General features: G+C 38.6%; 3 protein-coding genes across 3 annotated transcripts; all 3 read right to left on the reverse strand.

Moving 5' to 3' along the window:
- Positions 1–2,401: 2,401 nt before the first annotated feature.
- LOC135739077 (trace amine-associated receptor 13c-like) lies at positions 2,402–3,412 on the reverse strand. Its single transcript, XM_065257349.2, has one exon. It carries the CDS (start codon positions 3,410–3,412, stop codon positions 2,402–2,404), a length of 1,011 nt encoding a protein of 336 aa, XP_065113421.1.
- Positions 3,413–7,986: 4,574 nt separating this feature from the next.
- LOC135739071 (trace amine-associated receptor 13c-like) lies at positions 7,987–8,997 on the reverse strand. The gene has a single exon (XM_065257335.2). It carries the CDS (start codon positions 8,995–8,997, stop codon positions 7,987–7,989), a length of 1,011 nt encoding a protein of 336 aa, XP_065113407.1.
- A 7,445-nt stretch (positions 8,998–16,442) lies between these two features.
- On the reverse strand, positions 16,443–17,459 carry LOC135739066 (trace amine-associated receptor 13c-like). The gene has a single exon (XM_065257323.1). It carries the CDS (start codon positions 17,451–17,453, stop codon positions 16,443–16,445), a length of 1,011 nt encoding a protein of 336 aa, XP_065113395.1. The 5' UTR covers positions 17,454–17,459.
- Positions 17,460–18,886: the final 1,427 nt, after the last annotated feature.

The raw sequence follows: 18,886 nt of genomic DNA on the forward strand, positions 1-18,886 counted from the left end.
ATTTACTTCCCCCGGTCTGCATTTCCCCCAGACATACGTTCGTCTCCCACACAAAAACATAATTTTATTCAAAATATGTAAAATTCCACGAAATTTCGCGTTAATACTAGATTTCGTGTTAATTAGCCAATTCCGCTATTCCGTCCGCGTTTCCATGATCGCAGAAATTATAGGGCCCTACATTCAAAATGTTGATGTAGAAGCGCATTTTCGAATGCGTCCACCCCCACCATTGGTTTTGGTGTTTCTGAAATTGCAAGTCTTATCTCTGTGACCATTAAAAATTTGTTGTATTGGGGAGTTCAAGATCTGAAGTCAGAATTGTGAAATTATGTGTTCCTCAAGGATCTATACCTTGTCCATTACTATTTATTCTGGGTTTTGTGTTTGAGGGGCGAGCATATCAGGACAAAGTGCTGCCCTTTGTGCAGTCCCTGTCTCCAAGCATCTTTGAGGCGGCCCTATAACCATTAGAGAACATAGCATTTTGCACACTCAGCTACCCCGACTAGTGGCTTCTTCTAGTACCGTCCTGAAAGCAGTTATGGCTTCACAGGGACCTGGTATTCAGGCACCTCGCCCGATTGGGCCTTCAGGTCAACTGGGAGAAGAGAAAACTTGCACCTGTGCAGCAGATCTCTTATCTTGGTATGGAACTGTACTTGGTCGCACAAACAGCACGCCTTACGAAGGACCAGGTTCAGTTGATGTTGACCTGCTTGAATTCATTTAAACACAGGACCATTTTGAGTGTGTGCTGATATATGATTCCATACATAGTGCTATTGTTTACATGCGACAATGTTGGCTACCTCATCAGGTAGTGCACACCAACACTTCAGCATGAGTATCGTCTGTGAAACATGCTTACGGTTTGAAGTGAAACCTGTTTGTCGACTGGTGGTTGAAAGGTATCAAAAGGAAAAGCTGTCACCAAGCAGAGGATGTATCACTGGATAGTGGACACTGTTGCCCGGGCTTACCAAGCTCAGGACCCACCGTGCCTGCTCAAGTTGCGAGCGCACTGAACCAAAAGTGTTGCTGCCTCCTGTGCATTAGCGAATGGCGCCTTGCTAACAGACATTTGTAGAGCTGCGGATTTTATGAGTGGTGAAATTTACAATAAAAAAAAACAATGAGTACTATCTAAGTTGTAGGTTGGGTGTACCCATTAAGCTCACCAAAACCTAAGTTTATGTATTATTATAGATATTGAAATGTTTATTTGAAAAATATTTTGAGAAAATGCAATATTTATCTCATTTGAAAATGTATTAATTAGTTGATGTTTATTTTAGAATATAAAATGAACATATTTTATGAATAAAGTCAAAACTCTGGCATGGGCTTAATTGGTACCTTTGCACCATTAAAGACATGTTCTGAATAAGCCCATATCATGATTGATCAAATAGGTATATAAAAACAATAATTTTAGAAGAAGTAAAGTTTGAATAGAATTATTCAGTGACAGGGATATATTTAAAAAAATTTTTTACAAATGTTTGCTACCAATAAAATTCATTTGGTCTCCCATCCCTGATGAGAATGAAGTTTTGGCCTTTTTGCCGTTCACTCTCTGACTTGAAGACTCTCTGTCAACTACAAACTGTTTTGCTAGCATAGACACATTTTTACTGTGCCGTTATTGTAATGGCGACACATGATTTTTTGGACAGGTGCTGTAGTTTTTCTCTTTTTTTATTTTCTTGCTGAGAACAAATGATACACATTAAAAAACATCTATACTGTATTGGTGCTACACACTGTGTAATTTTAATGTAGTTGTAATTAAGGTAGGTAAGGTGAAAGCACACAAAAACCTGTTAACCACTTTCACTCATCAAAGTTTGTAATTAAACAGGATCCTCATTGAAACTCACAAGATGGGCTTAATTTGTTGAAAATAATCTGCTATATTAAATAATTTATGGTGTATTCATTTGTAAAGCAATGTAAAATCAATCACAAAACATTTCGTGTTCACATGCTTATTTCCTCAGCAGTCTATCTTTCAGTAAGTCTTATAATGACCATTACATTAGCTTTGTGCACAAGCTAATAAAACTCATCTTTCCATTTAAAAGAAAAAATATATAAAATTATAAAGTATGTAAAATAAACAATAAATATATCCCTTACTCGAAATATCAATGCATATATAAAAAATTGACTGGAGGGAATTTCTAAAGGGTCCTGATACACAAAAGTGTACCAAAGGGGAGGGAAGAAACAAATAACTGGATTGCTTAAAATAATCAGCAGCATAAAAGATCATTTTCTTTTTTAACAATTTGACGTCAAAATTAAAAGTGGGCTAAATAGGGTACATGAGCCTAATGGCTACCCTATTTATTATAAACTAAAACTTAAACTAAAACCAGTCCTCCACCTTATAAAATTATGACTGATAATCTGTAAAAATTGTTACGAGAGAGGATGCTGGTTGAAATATTTTAAGAGTTATGATGTGTTTAACTGACATTTTAAACCAGGGGTAGAATAAAGCATAGATTATAGGATTTACAGCAGAGTTTATATATAAAATCCATAATAAAACGAATGCGATAGAAATCATTTCTGTGTTTTCTGATAGAGACAAAATGAAGTATGGAATATAGCAAAGCAGATAAACTGTGACAATAAGTCCTAATGTCAGAGCCGCTTTGCCCTCAGATTTTCTCTTCAGTGAACCTTTCATTACATGTTTTCCACCCTTTAACAGAGAGTTTATAACTTTCACCTGTTGATGTGCGACATAGAAAATCCTCAAATATAAAGTTATGATTACCGCACAAGGAAACAGAAAAGATATGATCAGATCAGTGACTCCCCATGCATAACTAATAGTAAAAAAACACTTTCCATAACACCCATCCATTATCTGTAAGTCAGAATGTGTATTACTGCTCACAAGGGCAGTATTATAAGCTGTGGAGCAAAACCAGCAGATACAGATGCTCAATATGGTTTTAGCAGTAGTTATTTTCTGTGGGTACAGTAAAGGGTGACACACAGCCACATAGCGATCAACAGCGATTAAAATTAAATGACTAAGTGATGCTGAGGGGAGCAGTCCAATGACCACTGAATACAATCCACAAAAATTGTCTCCAAAGTACCAACATGTCTCAATCAGTTTAATGGCATTCAAAGGTATGATAATAAGTCCAATGAGCAAGTCGGCCACAGCCAGAGAGAGAATGAGCATGTTGGTTGGAGTGTGAAGCTTTTTGAAGTGACAGATGGAGATGATCACCAGCAGATTCAGAAACACAGTCCATGCCGACAGCAATGAAAAAAACACATACATGATATTGTATTCATGTGTGGAGCGTATTGTCTTGATGCATGATGAGTTTATGGCAGGAAAGCAGTATTGAGTCTTATTATCTTCTGTCTCATAGGCCATGAGTTCTTCGGTTTGGAATTTTTTTCCGTCTGATTTTAGTCCTTTATAGTTATAGGATCAGGCTTCCCAGCCCACACCACCACCCACTCCTCTGAAACACGATGACGTGTTTTTAATTTCCTATGTGATACATTTTATGCTTTCTGGAATAAAATTGTATATTCTCAGCCTTTTAAAAAAAATGTCTCCCAAAAAAAACGTGCAGTTCTGGTCCTTCATTCTGATTGGCTGAAACGTGTTCTAAGCTGTTACAAAATACCCTGGTAAATAGCTTAAGTATCACTGTGCCACTGTTGCTACATACTGATTTATCAAAATAAAAACCACAATCTTTTATCATATTTTAATTTTTCTACAATTGCACAATTAATGGCAATATCCAGATAGATGTAAAGAAATATTGTTGAGTCATATCGTTAATTAAGAGAAAATGCTTCCCTGATGAGTTTTTACCTAAATTCCATTTTTTTCGCTATTATCCACTAGCTGACAATCTTACCCAACTTAAACACTGACGCATTCACTCAACATTAAAAACTCTGTGTAAGTTTGATTATCGCTCTAAAACAATCTAACGGTCTGTGTTGCTTGGGAACTGCCCTTTATTGCAGCCACAATTGATTCTGAGGAACTACTTTGTTTGGCAGAAGGGTAATATTTGTACTAATATAATTACAATTTATTTGCTGTGTTTAATTTTATGAAATCCTGTTATGGATATGAAGTAACTATTTTATAAAAGCAATAAGCCCCACGAAGCAGCGGTGATACAGTGTATTTTATAACAGCCAAGGGGGCTTTGCGTATTGCCAGCATGTAGTTTCAGCTTTGGTTATACAGCATTGATCGATACATACAGTATGTGCATACACTCCAGGCAAACATTTTTTTCTAGGAGCACTGTAGCCCATGACGGAATTTTTTGGAGTGCTAGCAGAAAGTTTAGGGGCACATTTTAAGTCAGCTCTGCAATGCAGTGATTTATGTTTTCCCAAAATAACTTAATTACTGATAAATACATCATTATCATTATGCACAATTAATCAAACTTTCAGAATAGAGAGTTATAAACTACCGTAAATCATCAAACAACGTCTATAAATTATTTTATTAAATTATATACCAGTATATTGTATTGTACTGAGATGACTGGGATGGCTATACAACCTACATACTTTTATCCTTTAGATGTTTCTCGTCTTCTATCCAGTTTTCCTGAAATGGGCACATGATGTCTCAGACATTTTTTCTCAGACATATCTCTGCAACATTTTTTAAATATTTTATCTAAAAAATAAAAAACAGTGTAATCATGATTGATTGATTTTAATTGCTATTTGCACATGAAAACTAAACGCTCTTCGGAAAGTTATGATAGTGGATTTATTTATAAATGAGTGCGTATCATGAAAGAAATCGGGTTTATGTTCAAGCCATTTTGTATGTGACTGATTACCTAATGCCGTCCCTGGACCAGTTCTTGACCTAGCCTGGGATGTTGGTGGCTCCGTGTCAGAGCATTGGTTATAATTTTAGGACGGATCAGGCCTTAACTTAACATTCTTAACAAAAAAGTTAAATCGTTCTTTTCATCTTCTCTCATCATCCATGGCTACATCCACTCTGTTCATCTGATGGGCCTGTGCTATTCCCCCCTCTCTCTCTGACTGACTGCAGCACATGCATTTTCAAGCATACACACTTGTACAACGGACAATCACAGGGAGGGGTCCACCCTTCACTATCTCTGATTGGTTTAGACAACAATATGGGCCAGAAGTGTGTCTGTTGTTGAACCAGGGGGAGGCTCTCACAAGCATCTCTTCTAGGCGAGTGGTCACTCCACCCCTGGATGGTCCAGCTGATTTGGAGATAGTTTGGAGACCGATCACTGCCAGCTGTTTTATGGGAGGGGAAACGCTCGGCACTGATGCGCTGGCAAACAGCTGGCAACTGGGCATGCACAAGTATGCGTTTCCCCCAGTGATCCTTCTTGCAGAGACATTGTCCAAAGTCTTGGAGGACGAGAAGCAGGTTCTGCTGGTAGCATTCTACTGGCCCACCCTGGACCTGGTTCCTGGAAATGGTACTTCTCTCGACAGCCTTTCCCTGGCGCATTCTCTGAGAGGGACCTACTCTCTCAGAAACGGGGCATCCTATGGCAACCGTGTCTGGACCTCTGGAAACTCCATGTGTGTTTCCTGGATGGGATGCAGAGGTTCTTAGTGGCCTACCCCAGCAGGTAGTACAAAACAACACTTACACTCTACGAGACTTACAGTTTGAAGTAAAACCTGGTCATCGATTCATGGAGAAGACCCTCAATGAAAACTTTACTCCTGGCTGCATGCTTTTTCGGTCAACAATTCGTGCCTCAAGTTTAGGCTCGCTGACTCTTATGTGATTTTGAGACCTCTGCCCGGCTACCTTACTTATTCATTTAGCTGACGCTTTTATCCAAAGCAACTAACAATTGCTATATATGTCAGAGGTCGCATGCCTCTAGAGCAACTAGGGGTTAAGTGTCTTGCTCAAGGACACAATGGTGTATCACAGTGGATTCAAACCCGGGTCTCCCACACCAAAGGTGAGTGTCTTATCCACTGCACCATTACCACCACCAAGGTTCCTGCCACTCCTTTTAAAGATCAGGTGCTGAACCTTCAGATGCTGCCACTGGAGGAGGCAGACCCAGCCCTGACTTTGCTCTATCCTGTCTACACTCTGCGGATATACCTGGACCGAACGCAGAGCCTCAGGACCTCAGAACAGCTCTGTGTTTGTAATGGAGTCCAGCAGAAGGAGCTGTCTCCAAGCAGGGGATGTCTCACTGGATAGTGGACACTATTGCCCAGGCTTACCAAGCTCAGGACACACCCTGTCCACTCAAGTTGTGAGCCCACTCGACCAGAAGTGTTGCTTTCTCCTGGTCATTAGCGCACAGCACCTCGCTAACAGACATTGGACATGCTTCATGGTAAAAAGGCTTGTCCTGAAAACGTATGCAACTTGACATGTACATATTTAATTTGGTCATGATGGCAACGAGATGCGGTTTATCGCGCCTACACTGTGACCTGTACATTTTTGCATGGAGCTGAAGCTTTTCATCGACCTTCTCAACAATAAAATTATTAATATAACCCTCCAATGCATAGTTAATGCCCTTTTGGTGACTTGGAGATGATATATAGTCTTTCCGTCTCCAAAAATCATCAATTGCCTCCTGTGAAATGTCTCTTACTGTGACAGCTGCCATAGCAACTGTCACCGAATGTTGATTGCTTGTCCGAGTGAGTGAAGGGGCGTAGCTTAGCCATAGGTCAATTGCACCATCTAAGATGTGTTCCGAATAAGCCCACATCATGGTTGATTAAATAGGTATATAAAAACAATAATTTTAAAAGAAGAAAAAACTTTCAATAGATTTATTAAGTGACAGGGATATATTTACTTATTTTTTTTTTTTTTTACAAATGTTTGCTACCAATATATTTCATTTGGTCTCCCATCCCTGATAAGAACTTTCAGCCTTTTTGCCTTTCATTCTCTGATTTTCTGTCTTCTACAAACAACAATGACAAATTTTTACTGTGCCCTTATAGTTATGGCGACATATGGTTTTTGGACAGGTGCTGTAGGTTTTATCTTTTTCACGTTTTTGCTTTCATTTTCATTAGCAAGCATCTATTATATACTATATTGGTGCTACACACTGTGTTATTTTAGTTGTAATTAAGGTAGGTAAGGTGAAAGCGCACATCAAAGTGAAAATCATCAAAGTTTGTAATTCAACAGGATTCCTCATTAAAACACAGGTTAAAAAAGCAACATTTTCCTTTTAAATATAAAATGTATACAAACACATGCAATATATTGTGGACTAAGTATCATAAAGTAGTAATTTCCATTGTGCCCACATTAAGAAATGTTTAGTTTTTTCAGTCAAGGTTACGGTAGCTTGTGTTTGCTATAGTTTGCATGTGTTTTGTTGCACTGTAACATTTAAGCCCATCTTAATAAAGGTTAGTTTATGAAAATAATCTGTTCTAATAAATAATTTATGGTGTATTCATTTGTAAATTAATGTAAAATCAATCACAAACATTTAGTGTTCACACGCTTAATTCCTCGGCAGTCTATCTTTCAGTAAGGCTTATGGTTTGACCTTTATATTAGCTTTGTGCACAAGTTAATAAAACTCATCTTTCCATTTAAAGGAAAATAATATAAAATGTTAAGTACTATTACAAAAAACAATAAATGTATCTCTTACTTGACAAATTACTGTAAATTGCAGAAATGTGTTAATTTCTGAAGTGTCTTGAAACACCAAAGTTTTTGGGTATGGGTCATTGTGTGAGGTCTATTGAGACAGTATTCACATAAATGGGGCTAACTCAACCAAGGTACCAAAGTACCAAATCACTGGATTGCTTAAAATCAACCGCATAAAAGATAATTTTCTCTTTTTATAATTTGATGAAAAGATTGAAAGTAGGCTTAAAAGGGCAAATGAGCCTAATGTGTGCCTATTTATTATAAAATTAAAATCAGCCCTCCTCTGTACAGAATTATGACTGATAATCTGTAAAAATATTCAAGAGAGAGGATGCTGGTTGAAATATTTTAAGAGTTATGATGAGTTTAACTGACATTTTAAACCAGGGGTAGAATAAAGCATAGATTATAGGATTTACAGCAGAGTTTATATATAAAAGCCATAATAAAACTAATGTGGGAGAAATCATTTCTGTGTTTTCTGATAGAGACAAAATGAAGTACGGAATCCAGCAAAGCAGATAAACCGTGACAATAAGTCCTAATGTCAGAGCTGCTTTGCCCTCAGATTTTCTCTTCAGTGAACCTTTTATTACATGTTGTCCACCCTTTAACTGAGAGTTTATAACTTTCACTTGCTGATGTACGACATAGAAAATCCTCATATATAAAGTTATGATTACAGTACAAGGAAACAGCAGGGACATGATCAGATCAGTGACTCTCCATGCATAACTAATTGTAAAAGTACACTTCCCATAACACACATCTGTTTTGTGTAAGTCAGAATGTCTACTGCTGCTCACAAGGGCAGTATTATAAGCTGTGGAGCAAAACCAGCAGATACAGATGCTCAAAATGGTTTTAGTGGTAGTTATTTTCTGTGGGTAATGTAAAGGGTGACACACAGCCACATAGCGATCAACAGCGATTAAAATTAAATGACTAAGCGATGCTGAGGGGAGCAGTCCAGTGAACACTGAATACACTCCACAAAAAATATCTCCAAAGTACCAACACTTCTCAATCAGTTTGATGGCATTCAAAGGCATGATAATAAGTCCTATGAGCAGGTCGGCCACAGCCAGAGAGAGAATGAGCATGTTGGTTGGAGTGTGAAGCTTCTTGTAGTGACAGATGGAGATGATCACCAGCAGATTCAGAAACACAGTCCATACTGACAGCAATGAAAAAAACACATACATGATATTGTATTCATGAGAGGAGCGTTTTGTCTTGATGCATGATGAGTTAATGGCAGGAAAGCAGTACTGAGTCTCTTGAACTTCTGTCTCATGGGCCATGAGTTCTTTAGTTTAGAATTTGTTTCTGTCTGGTTGTAGTCCTTTATAGTTATCGAGTCAGGCTTTCCAGCCCACACTACCACCCACTCTTCTGATACATGATCACGTGTTTTTTAATTTCCTATGTGATTCATTTTTATGCTTTCTTGAAATTACTCTAAATTCTCTGGCAGGGTCATTGTATATTTTGGATATTGTATATTAATTCAGGTCTGAATTCTCTCATCTATGCTATATTTTACCCCTGATTTAGAATATCAGTTAAACACATCCTGAGTGAGATGTGTAAAGATGTGTTCGACTTAGGGCTGGGCCATTTTAAAGATTTTTTGATTAATTTGCAATGACGCTTTGACACTATTTTAATTTTATCTCAATCTCGGAAATCAAGATTTTGAATGGAAATTCGGTACAGCCAAAGTGAAACAGTGCAAATAGTCACGTGCAGGCAAGACAAGGTGAGTGGATCCAAATGTAGTTTAGAGTTTAATATAAATTCCAAAAGGTACAGGCACAAAGGAAAAAACACAGGCAAGAACATCCAACATAAAACAACGACTGACAAACAGGCAATGACCATACAGAGCGGAGCAGGAACCAGGGACCAGGGCGGATCCGGCAGAGAAGGAAGCCAGGGCCGAACTGGAGACCATGGTGGTATCAGTGGCAACAGGAACCTGGGTAGAGTGAGAGAGTAGAGAGAGAGGCCCTTTGGGCCAGGTTAGTGAACCGATAATGTTTGCTCATTTTTGCCAGTGCTGACAGAATAGGCAGTTTAGAAATGGTCATCTTGGACAGGGCAGATAGTCTAGTGAGCTCAGGAACAGCCATCTTGGTTAAGGGAGAGAGACTAGGGAACTCAGGAACGGCCATCTTGGACAGGACAGAGAGACTAGGGAACTCTGTAACAACCATCTTGTTTATAGCAAAGAGTCTTTGGGAATCGTGCATGGCCATTCTGACAGAGAGTCTATGGAGCCTGGGAGCGGCAAAGTTGGCTGACCTACAGGACATAGGAAACTGAGAGATGGTCACACCTCAGCTTTGACAGGAAACACAGATACAGGCCTGATGGTCAGGACAGGAAAATTCAAGAAACTCAGACTCAGCCAACTTGGTCTGGACAGGAAGCTCAGGGGACTTAGGTTCGGACCTTTCAGCCGTAACAGGAAGTGCAGGAGGCTCAGGTTCAGACCTTTCAGCTGTCTCGACTGTGGGCTCTGGCATAGGGGCCGCCATCTTTGTTGTGGCAGGTGGCTGAGGTGATTCAGGTTCATGGGCTTGAGAGATGTCTTGTGGAACAGAAGAACAGAGAGCAGAGAACAAACCACAAACACCACAGAGCCATGGCAAACACAGGGAGCACCGAAGACAGAGGAAATACCCCAGACACCACAGAGACCAAAGAACTGGAGACCACCGGACTAGGAGCACCAGCCGCCCACGCTGACACTAGCGGAGTATCCGCCAGACTCAAAACAGGCCGTCTGTAGAAGCTGCCACCTTGTGAACTGACTCTGCCATGTGGCGGACATCTCAGGAACTGGCTCAGGTGCGGTGACATCTCGGGAACAGGCTCGGTGCGGCGGCCATCTCGGGAACAGGCTCGGGTGCGGCGGCCATCTCGGGAACAGGCTTTGGTGCGGCAGCCATCTCGGGAACAGGCTTGGGTGCGGTAGCCCTCTTGGGAACAGGCTATGGAGTGGCAACCATCTTGGACACAGGCACAGGGTTTTGGAAACGGGTGCAGGCATGAGTCTCGGGCTAGCCACCATTAGCTTGGTGCACACATGCGTACGTGACTGGCCTTGCTCTTCGAAACACGTAGACTGGTGCATACTGCCCTCCCCAAAAAACTGTTTAGGCGAGGCCTCCTCCTCTACCTCAACCACAGTAAAGAAAGATCCGGCCAGCACAAAGCAAAGTCTATAAACTCCCTGAGTGACTCTCGAGGACCATCGCAGATTAGGGCTTTGAGTAATAGGTTAAGACCATGGCAGTGAAAATCTATGAAAGCAAAATCTGGAAAGTTAGTGAGATAAACAATATCTAAAAAATAGAAATGACAGGGAAAACCTCTGACGACAACAACAAACAATGGCAAGAAGGCAGGGTTTATATAGGCAAGGGTAACACTAATAATAAGACACAGGTGCAAACAATAAAGGGTAATGAGTCCATGAATGGGGTTATGGGAAATGTAGTGTTGAACGTAGTGGAATGTCCAAGAGGAAGTGCCCTCTGGTGAATCATGAGGGCACTGCACCTGACGGATGTTACACCAGCTCTAGTTCAAGTACACATGGGGCTGCATTAAACCCGTCAGTAGATTAACTTAATGCATGGTGACATAAAACGATTGACACAAAAACTATAGATTTTTTGGGGATCTTTTCATGCCAGATATATAAAATAGCTGATTTACAGACAATGTGCAGTCTGGAACATAATGACTATTTTTTTTACTTATTATCTTATTAGCTTATTGCCTTATGCATGTAGTTAACCTGATATAATGAGGCTGGATTTTGGTCTTACTTCCAAGAAAGAAAGGCAACGTTGGCTGATTCGTCCTAGACAGGGTAACAATATCATCGCTCATTTGACCTCTTGGTTATTTACTCCTATACTGACAGGATAAAGTCAGAAATGAACCCTCTGAGAAATCAATTACAGTAAACTCTGAAGGCCAATTATATTTGTTATGCTTTGCTTTTCAAAATGTCTGCATGGTCTTAAGGGTCCTGTTAACACCTATATGCTGCATCTAATCCACCAAAGCATCATTAAAAGTGTGAAACAAACTCACATGCAATTAGACTGACAGACTGATGCAATAATTGCTCTAAATGCAGGTCAGTGTCATTTCTTGCACGTTCATGTGAGAAATTAGCCAGTTCAGTTATCCAACAGTCATTTATGCACATAAAAATATTTGTATTTCAAATTAAATTCAACATTAAAATTAGCTTTCTCTTATTGGGACATCTGTCCTGCCAAATTCAGTTACTTATCAAGCTAAATAAGACTAATCAAGCAAGAGTAGTAAGTGTGAATGTTTGCTTGTTTCATCTATAACTGTAATGCTGATTCTGATGGATCAGATTTGGCCTGCAGTTGGCAGATACTTTTATACAAAGCGACTTACAGTGCAGTACAAGGTACATTATACATTCCATACTGACAGCACTGAAAAAAACACATACATGATATTGTATTCATGTGTGGAGCGTTTTGTCTTGATGCATGATGAGTTAATGGCAGGAATGCAGTATTGAGTCTCATGATCTTCTGTCTCATAGGCCATGTTAATAGTCTCATTTGGCTGATCTTCTTACTATTCTCTTATTTATACAGTATCTAAATCAGACTGACCAACCTATTTTACCACCCACTCTGATGCAACATTGTTTTTCAGTAGATTTTATTTAGATTTTTTTTTTACATTTTCCTTTTTATATGTGCAGATGCAAAACCCTCTAAGCAGGAATCTAGACTGTGACCAAAATGGTCACAAATGCAATAGTTTTTTGATAATAACATTTTACATAGTCCCGTTGGTGCCAATGCCTAATGTTCATGTTGTTTTGGTACCTGGCTGGCACATGAGTTTTTTTTTGCGTCCATCTCACACATGCACGTCCGCACTGCTTTCAATAGACGCATTCGTCACATACCTGCACGCTGTATAAATTATTCCCATGCAGCCAGGGCACCACTGCTTCTGTCATTTACCGGACATTTTCAAATTTAGGATAGATGAGGACAAGTTGCGGATCCACCACTACAAACAAAGGTTAGCACAAACATTGAGAAACAGATTTGCAAGGGTCTCAAAATGCAAGGATCTCGAGGAGCTCCTTAATAACAGATATTGCCATGTCAGTTTGCTACTATAAACAAAAATTGTAAAACTTGTCCTGCCCTTGGGGACTGCTGATTGGTCCACTGCTGTAAAATGCCATTGATGAGCCACACATAAAAGTTAACATATTTTAATGTCTTGAGATTTTACAAGGTATATACACACCATGTATAAGGCTGTATAAAATGCTGTGTAAGAAAGTCTCCTAAATTTAATCCAATGGTCATCCCTATAATAGTTCTTAGACGTAGGTAAGAAGGGTGACGTTCTACTCTTGGGCAAATGTTTTCCAGACGTGTGCTGTCCTGCTATGACAGAGTAAGCGTGCTGTGCCTTTACAGTACATTGTGACCATGGAATGAGCGTACAGTGAGGCTGCGTCCGAATCCGCATACTGTATAGTAGGTACTGAATAAGATGAAGTACCTACTTACTTGCCGTTAAAACAGTAGGTACTATATAGTATGAATCCTGGTTGTATGAATGAGATTCGGACGTACTACATCCACCATGTTGCTACATCACGTGACATACGTCGTCGTCACGTCATGTCATTCCAGCGCGAAAACAGCGGCATGCCTCTTCTTCTTCGTTGGATAACTCCTCTCAGGGGCATCATGGGATAGTGAAGTGACCATTGTATGCACACTGCAAAATCTAAACGGAAGTAGTAGGTCATCCGGGTACTTTTCGCATACTGTTTTTCGAATACTATGTATTCGGACGCCTCGCCTACTGCATTTCGCGTACTATATAGTATGAAGTAGGCAGTTTCGGACGCAGCACGTGTGTATCATGACTTCACATCATGACCAATGATATGACCTCACTGGGAGTATGCTTAGACCATGATTTGAAAACACACTGAATGTGCTGTGATATAACATCATGACCATAGTATGAGACCTTAGAGAACTCTAGACTAACTTTTTGCACTGGTTGCACTGGTGCGCCAAAAGTTAGGCGCACCCAGATTTTTGACCGCATTGCATTTAACACCGCAGTTTTACAAGAGCCCTATGGTGGTTTAAATATACAGAATAGCAGTCATGCACAGTCCTGTTTGATAATTCGATCGATGATAATCAAACATCAACATCAGCATCAATTTATTTTATACCTGGCCCGTTTGACATAATGACTGCAACCCGGCCCCATTGCAAATCACGCAGTAAGTAGAAACACAGGGCCATGATTGGACAAATATCATTAATGTGAAACTTTGTGAGTGTCGGCAGATTGACAGCTAAGCGGTCCGCACTGTTTGAGCACTTATAAGCGCTGCGCTCATATTTAAATTTTGAATTAACTGATAACTTTAGTGCAGTGATTCCAAAGAGATGTTCAAAAGAACTAAAATAATATGTTAAATAAAAAAGTTTAATGTCTCTTTCTTGCGGCCCTGCGCTGCCCTTTATATACGCCGGTCACAACATAAAGAAGGCTACGCGTGATGAGCTTGCACCTTATATTACCCTAAATGATGGTCATACAGATAAACTACAACTGTAAATGCTGCAGTTTTATTTATGTACACTCAAAATAAGAACAAACATTGTCCTTCTTTAAAATAACTTTTAAAACATGATGTGCTGCGTTGCATGCTGCATCGGTTTTGGAGCGTGTCCCAAAAAAGAACATAAATTCTAGGCTAGGCTACTTTTTAATTTGTTTGTTAATGTAATTATTGTGTAAGTAAAACATATTTTGTGTAGGCTTGTAGCCTGTATTTTAATATTTTATCTCCAAATAACACCGTAATCATGATTGATTGATTTTAATTGCTATTTGCACATGAAACTAAACCCCTGGGGTAAATTATAGGGGATTTATTTATAAATGAGTGAACAACGCGTATCATGAAAGGAATCGTGTTTACGTTCAAGCCAATTTGTATGTGACTGATTACCTAATGCCCTCTCTGGACCAGGTCTTGACATAGCTCGGGATGTTGGTGGCTCCGTGTCAGAGCATTGGTTATAATACCATCTTAAGAGCTTAAGAACTTGCATATTACTTGAAACGTGAGACTCTCACAGTATAATAATGGTGTGATTTTACTGTGATCATCGTGGGATCTCATGAGTTTACTGGAATCTTTAAGTCAATGAGAAACCACCATATTATAAAAATGCAAGGTCATTATTATTAATATAAAAATGGGTGCGACTAAATTGTAAGTCAGTGCGATCAAAAGTTTGTTGCACTAGTGCGACTATTGGGAAGAATAAGTGAAGAGCCCTGTTAAGTGCGTCTGACATGTTTTTATTGATCGATTATGCATTCACAGTTATAAACACAGCTCAACAAGCTAAAACACTTTTATTTAGCACACACTTTGGAAAACATTGGGGAACAGATCATTAAAAGTTCAGAAGACTGCGTTAATGACAGTGCCCTTATATGCATGCAATTTTAACTCATTTTACCTGTCTTTAATAAAAGAGTACAGTGTTAATATTATATTAAAGACAGTGTATAATTTGTAGGCCTATAGTTGTAATTAAGGTAAGTAAGGAAAGGTAAAAAATTTAATGGGATTCCTCCTTGAAAGTGGGCTTAAATGGTTTGATAGTGAATAATGGTGAAAATATGTTTACAAACACATGCAGTACTAATTAATCAATAATTGTGGACTTAGCATCATAGTAACTTTCATTGTGCCCACATTGGTATGTTTTTTTCTTCATTTATTCAGTTTGTGGTGGCTATAGTTTGCATGTGTTTCACATCACTAAGAGTATTTTAAAGTTAATTCATGAAAATAATCTTCTTTACAAAATAATTTATGGTGATTATTCGTAAATTAATGTAAAATGAATCACAAAACATTTATCCCTGGTTTTACAGACAAGGCTTAAGGATAGTCCTAGACCAAAACACGTTTGAGCTGTCTCAACTGAAAATAAATTAACACTGACAGATCCTAAAATATGCCAGTCCCACTGATTTGTCTTAAAGGAATAGTCTACCCTTTTGCCATATTAAACTATGTTATGACCTCAACTTAGACAATTTAATACATATCTATCTTTTTTCAATGCGTGCACTGTACAGCGCGTCGTGAATGTGTTAGCATTTAGCCTAGCCCAATTCATTTCTATGGTACCAAACAGGGAAGCCACCAAACACTTCTGTGTTTTCCCTATTTAAAGACTGTTACATGAGGAATTATACCAGTAAGTATGGTGCCACAAAATAAAACTTTTTTTTGGTACCATAGAAATGAATGGGGCTAGGCTAAATGCTAACACATTCACAACGCACTGTACAGTGCACACATTGAAAAAATAAAGATATGTATTAATTCATCTAAGTTGAAGTAATAACATAGTTTAATATGGCAAAAGGGTAGACTATTCCTTTAAGATATAAACAAAGCCACGTATAATAAAAGATTAACATCTTCATTTAACTTAGACCTAGTCCTAATAAAATGCGTTAGTATGAAATGAAATAATTTGTGGGTATCATTGTGTAAGGTCTAATGAGACATTGACGGTGTGCACATAAATGGGGTTAACTCAATATTGACAAATGTGAAATGGGAAAACTAAAACCAACCCTCCTTCCTACAAAATTATGACTGATAATCTGTAAGAATGTCCACGAGAGATGATGCTGGTTGAAATATTTTAAGAGTTATGATGTATTTAACTGACATTTTAAACCAGGGGTAGAATAAAGCATAGATTATAGGATTTACAGCAGAGCTTATATATAAAATCCATAATAAAACTAATGTGATAGAAATCATTTCTGTGTTTTCTATTAGAGATGAAATGAAGTAAGGAATCCAGCAAAGCATATAAACAGTGACAATAAGTCCTAATGTCAGAGCCGCTTTGCTCTCAGATTTTCTCTTTAGTGAACCTTTCATTATATGTTTTCCACCCTTTAACAGAGAGTTTATAACTTTCACTTGCTGATGTGCGACATAGAAAATCCTCAAATATAAAGTTATGATTACCGTACAAGGAAACAGAAAAGACATGATCAGATCAGTGACTCTCCATGCATAGCTAATTGTAAAAATACACTCTCCATAACACACATTCATTTTGTTTAAGTCAGAATGTCTACTGTTGCTCACAAGGGCAGTATTATAAGCTGTAGAACAAAACCAGCAGATACAGATGCTCATTATGGTTTTAGTGGTAGTTATTGTTCGTGGGTAATGTAAAGGGTGACACACAGCCACATAGCGATCAACAGCGATTAAAATTAAATGACTAAGTGATGCTGAGAGGAGCAGTGCAATGAACATTAAATACAATCCACACAAATTATCTCCAAAGTACCAACACGTCTCAATCAGTTTGATGGCCTCCAAAGGCATGACAATAAGTCCAATGAGCAGGTCAGACACAGCCAGAGAGAGAATGAACATGTTGGTTGGAGTGTGAAGCTTCTTGAAGTGAGAGATGGAGATGATCACCAGCAGATTCAGAAACACAGTACATGCTGACAGCAATGAAAAAAACACATACATGATATTGTATTCATGTGTGGGGCGTTTTGTCTTGATGCATGATGAGTTAATGGCAGGAAAGCAGTATTGAGTCTCATGATCTTCTGTCTCATAGGCCATGTGTAAAGTCTCATTTGATCTAATCTCTTTACAGTTCTTTAATTTATACAGTATCTGAATCAGACTGACCAACCCATTTTACCACCCACTCTGACACAACATTGTTTTTCAGTAGATTTTATTTTTGTCTTTTTTTTACATTTTTCTTTTTAGATGAGCAGATGCAAAACCCTCTAAGCAGGAGTCTAGATTGCGACCAAAATGGTCACAAATGCAATACTTTTTTGATAATAAAATTGTACATAGTCGCGTTGGTGCCAATGCCTAATGTTCAGGTAGTTTTGGTACCTGGCTGGCACATGAGTCCGTATCTGGTTATACTTTCTTTTTCACCGCTTTCAGTATATTCAAGCATGCATACGCACAGATAGACGCGTTTGTCACATACCTGCACGCTGTATAAATGATTACCATGCATGCAGCCAGGGCACCACTGCTTCACGTCATTTTCCGGACATTCAGAAATTTAGGATAGATGAGGACAATTTGGGGATCCACCATCACAAATAAAGTTTAAGCACAAACATTAAGAAAACAAAGAATAGATTTGCAAGGGTCTCTGGGAACAAAATGCGAGGGTCTCGAGGAGCTCCTTTAATAACAAATATTGCCATGTCAGTTTGCTTCTATAAACAAAACTTGCCTTGCCTTTGGGGACTTCTGATTGGTCCACTGCTGTAAAATACCATTGATGTGATGCACGAATTAAACATTCTTTAATGTGCAAGACACTGCAAAAGACGCAAGACGCAGGCGTATGGTCAAACACGTCCATCTGTAGCTTGATTACATAGAAAAGTATCAAATTAAAATATTTTGATATATATCAAGCTTTAAGGGTGGGGGGGGTTAATGGTATTTCATGCATTCTGAGTTATTAACACAGTTTAAGAGTTGTTTCCTCATGCTAAACAAAGGCAAAGTGTCAAAAAAAAGAAGTTGGATGTGTTACAGAGTACTTCTGTGACGAATAGGGCTGTCAAAATGGCTGAAAAAATACATTAGAATTTCGTGCTTTACTTTACGTACTTTAAATAATTGTATTTGAATTATAAAGACCTACTTTATCTTGGAGAAAAAATGCTCCTAAGCCCAAAAGAGGGCGCAGCACAACAGCTCAAATCAAGCCCCGCATATTTTTTGTTAAACGAGTTTTATTGAAATTAAAGTCCAGTATTTGTGCACCTGTAAATGTACAAAACGAATGCAATACAGAAGGCAATTCATATTAAGGGCATTTCAATAATATATTAGTAGATAAATGAATTATTATTTAGGCTAAATTAAGCTTGAGAGATCATTTTTGAGTTTAGTGTGTGTGTTGCCTCTCCCTTTGCGCATCATCAACTGAGCATGTGAGTGAATTTCCCTAAAAGAGTAATAAAGAGAGCTTTGTGTCTTGTTAAAGACAGCCACTCTCTCGTATATCTGGA

Source organism: Paramisgurnus dabryanus, chromosome 10 (assembly GCF_030506205.2).
Source record: "Paramisgurnus dabryanus chromosome 10, PD_genome_1.1, whole genome shotgun sequence".
Taxonomy (NCBI): domain Eukaryota; kingdom Metazoa; phylum Chordata; class Actinopteri; order Cypriniformes; family Cobitidae; genus Paramisgurnus; species Paramisgurnus dabryanus.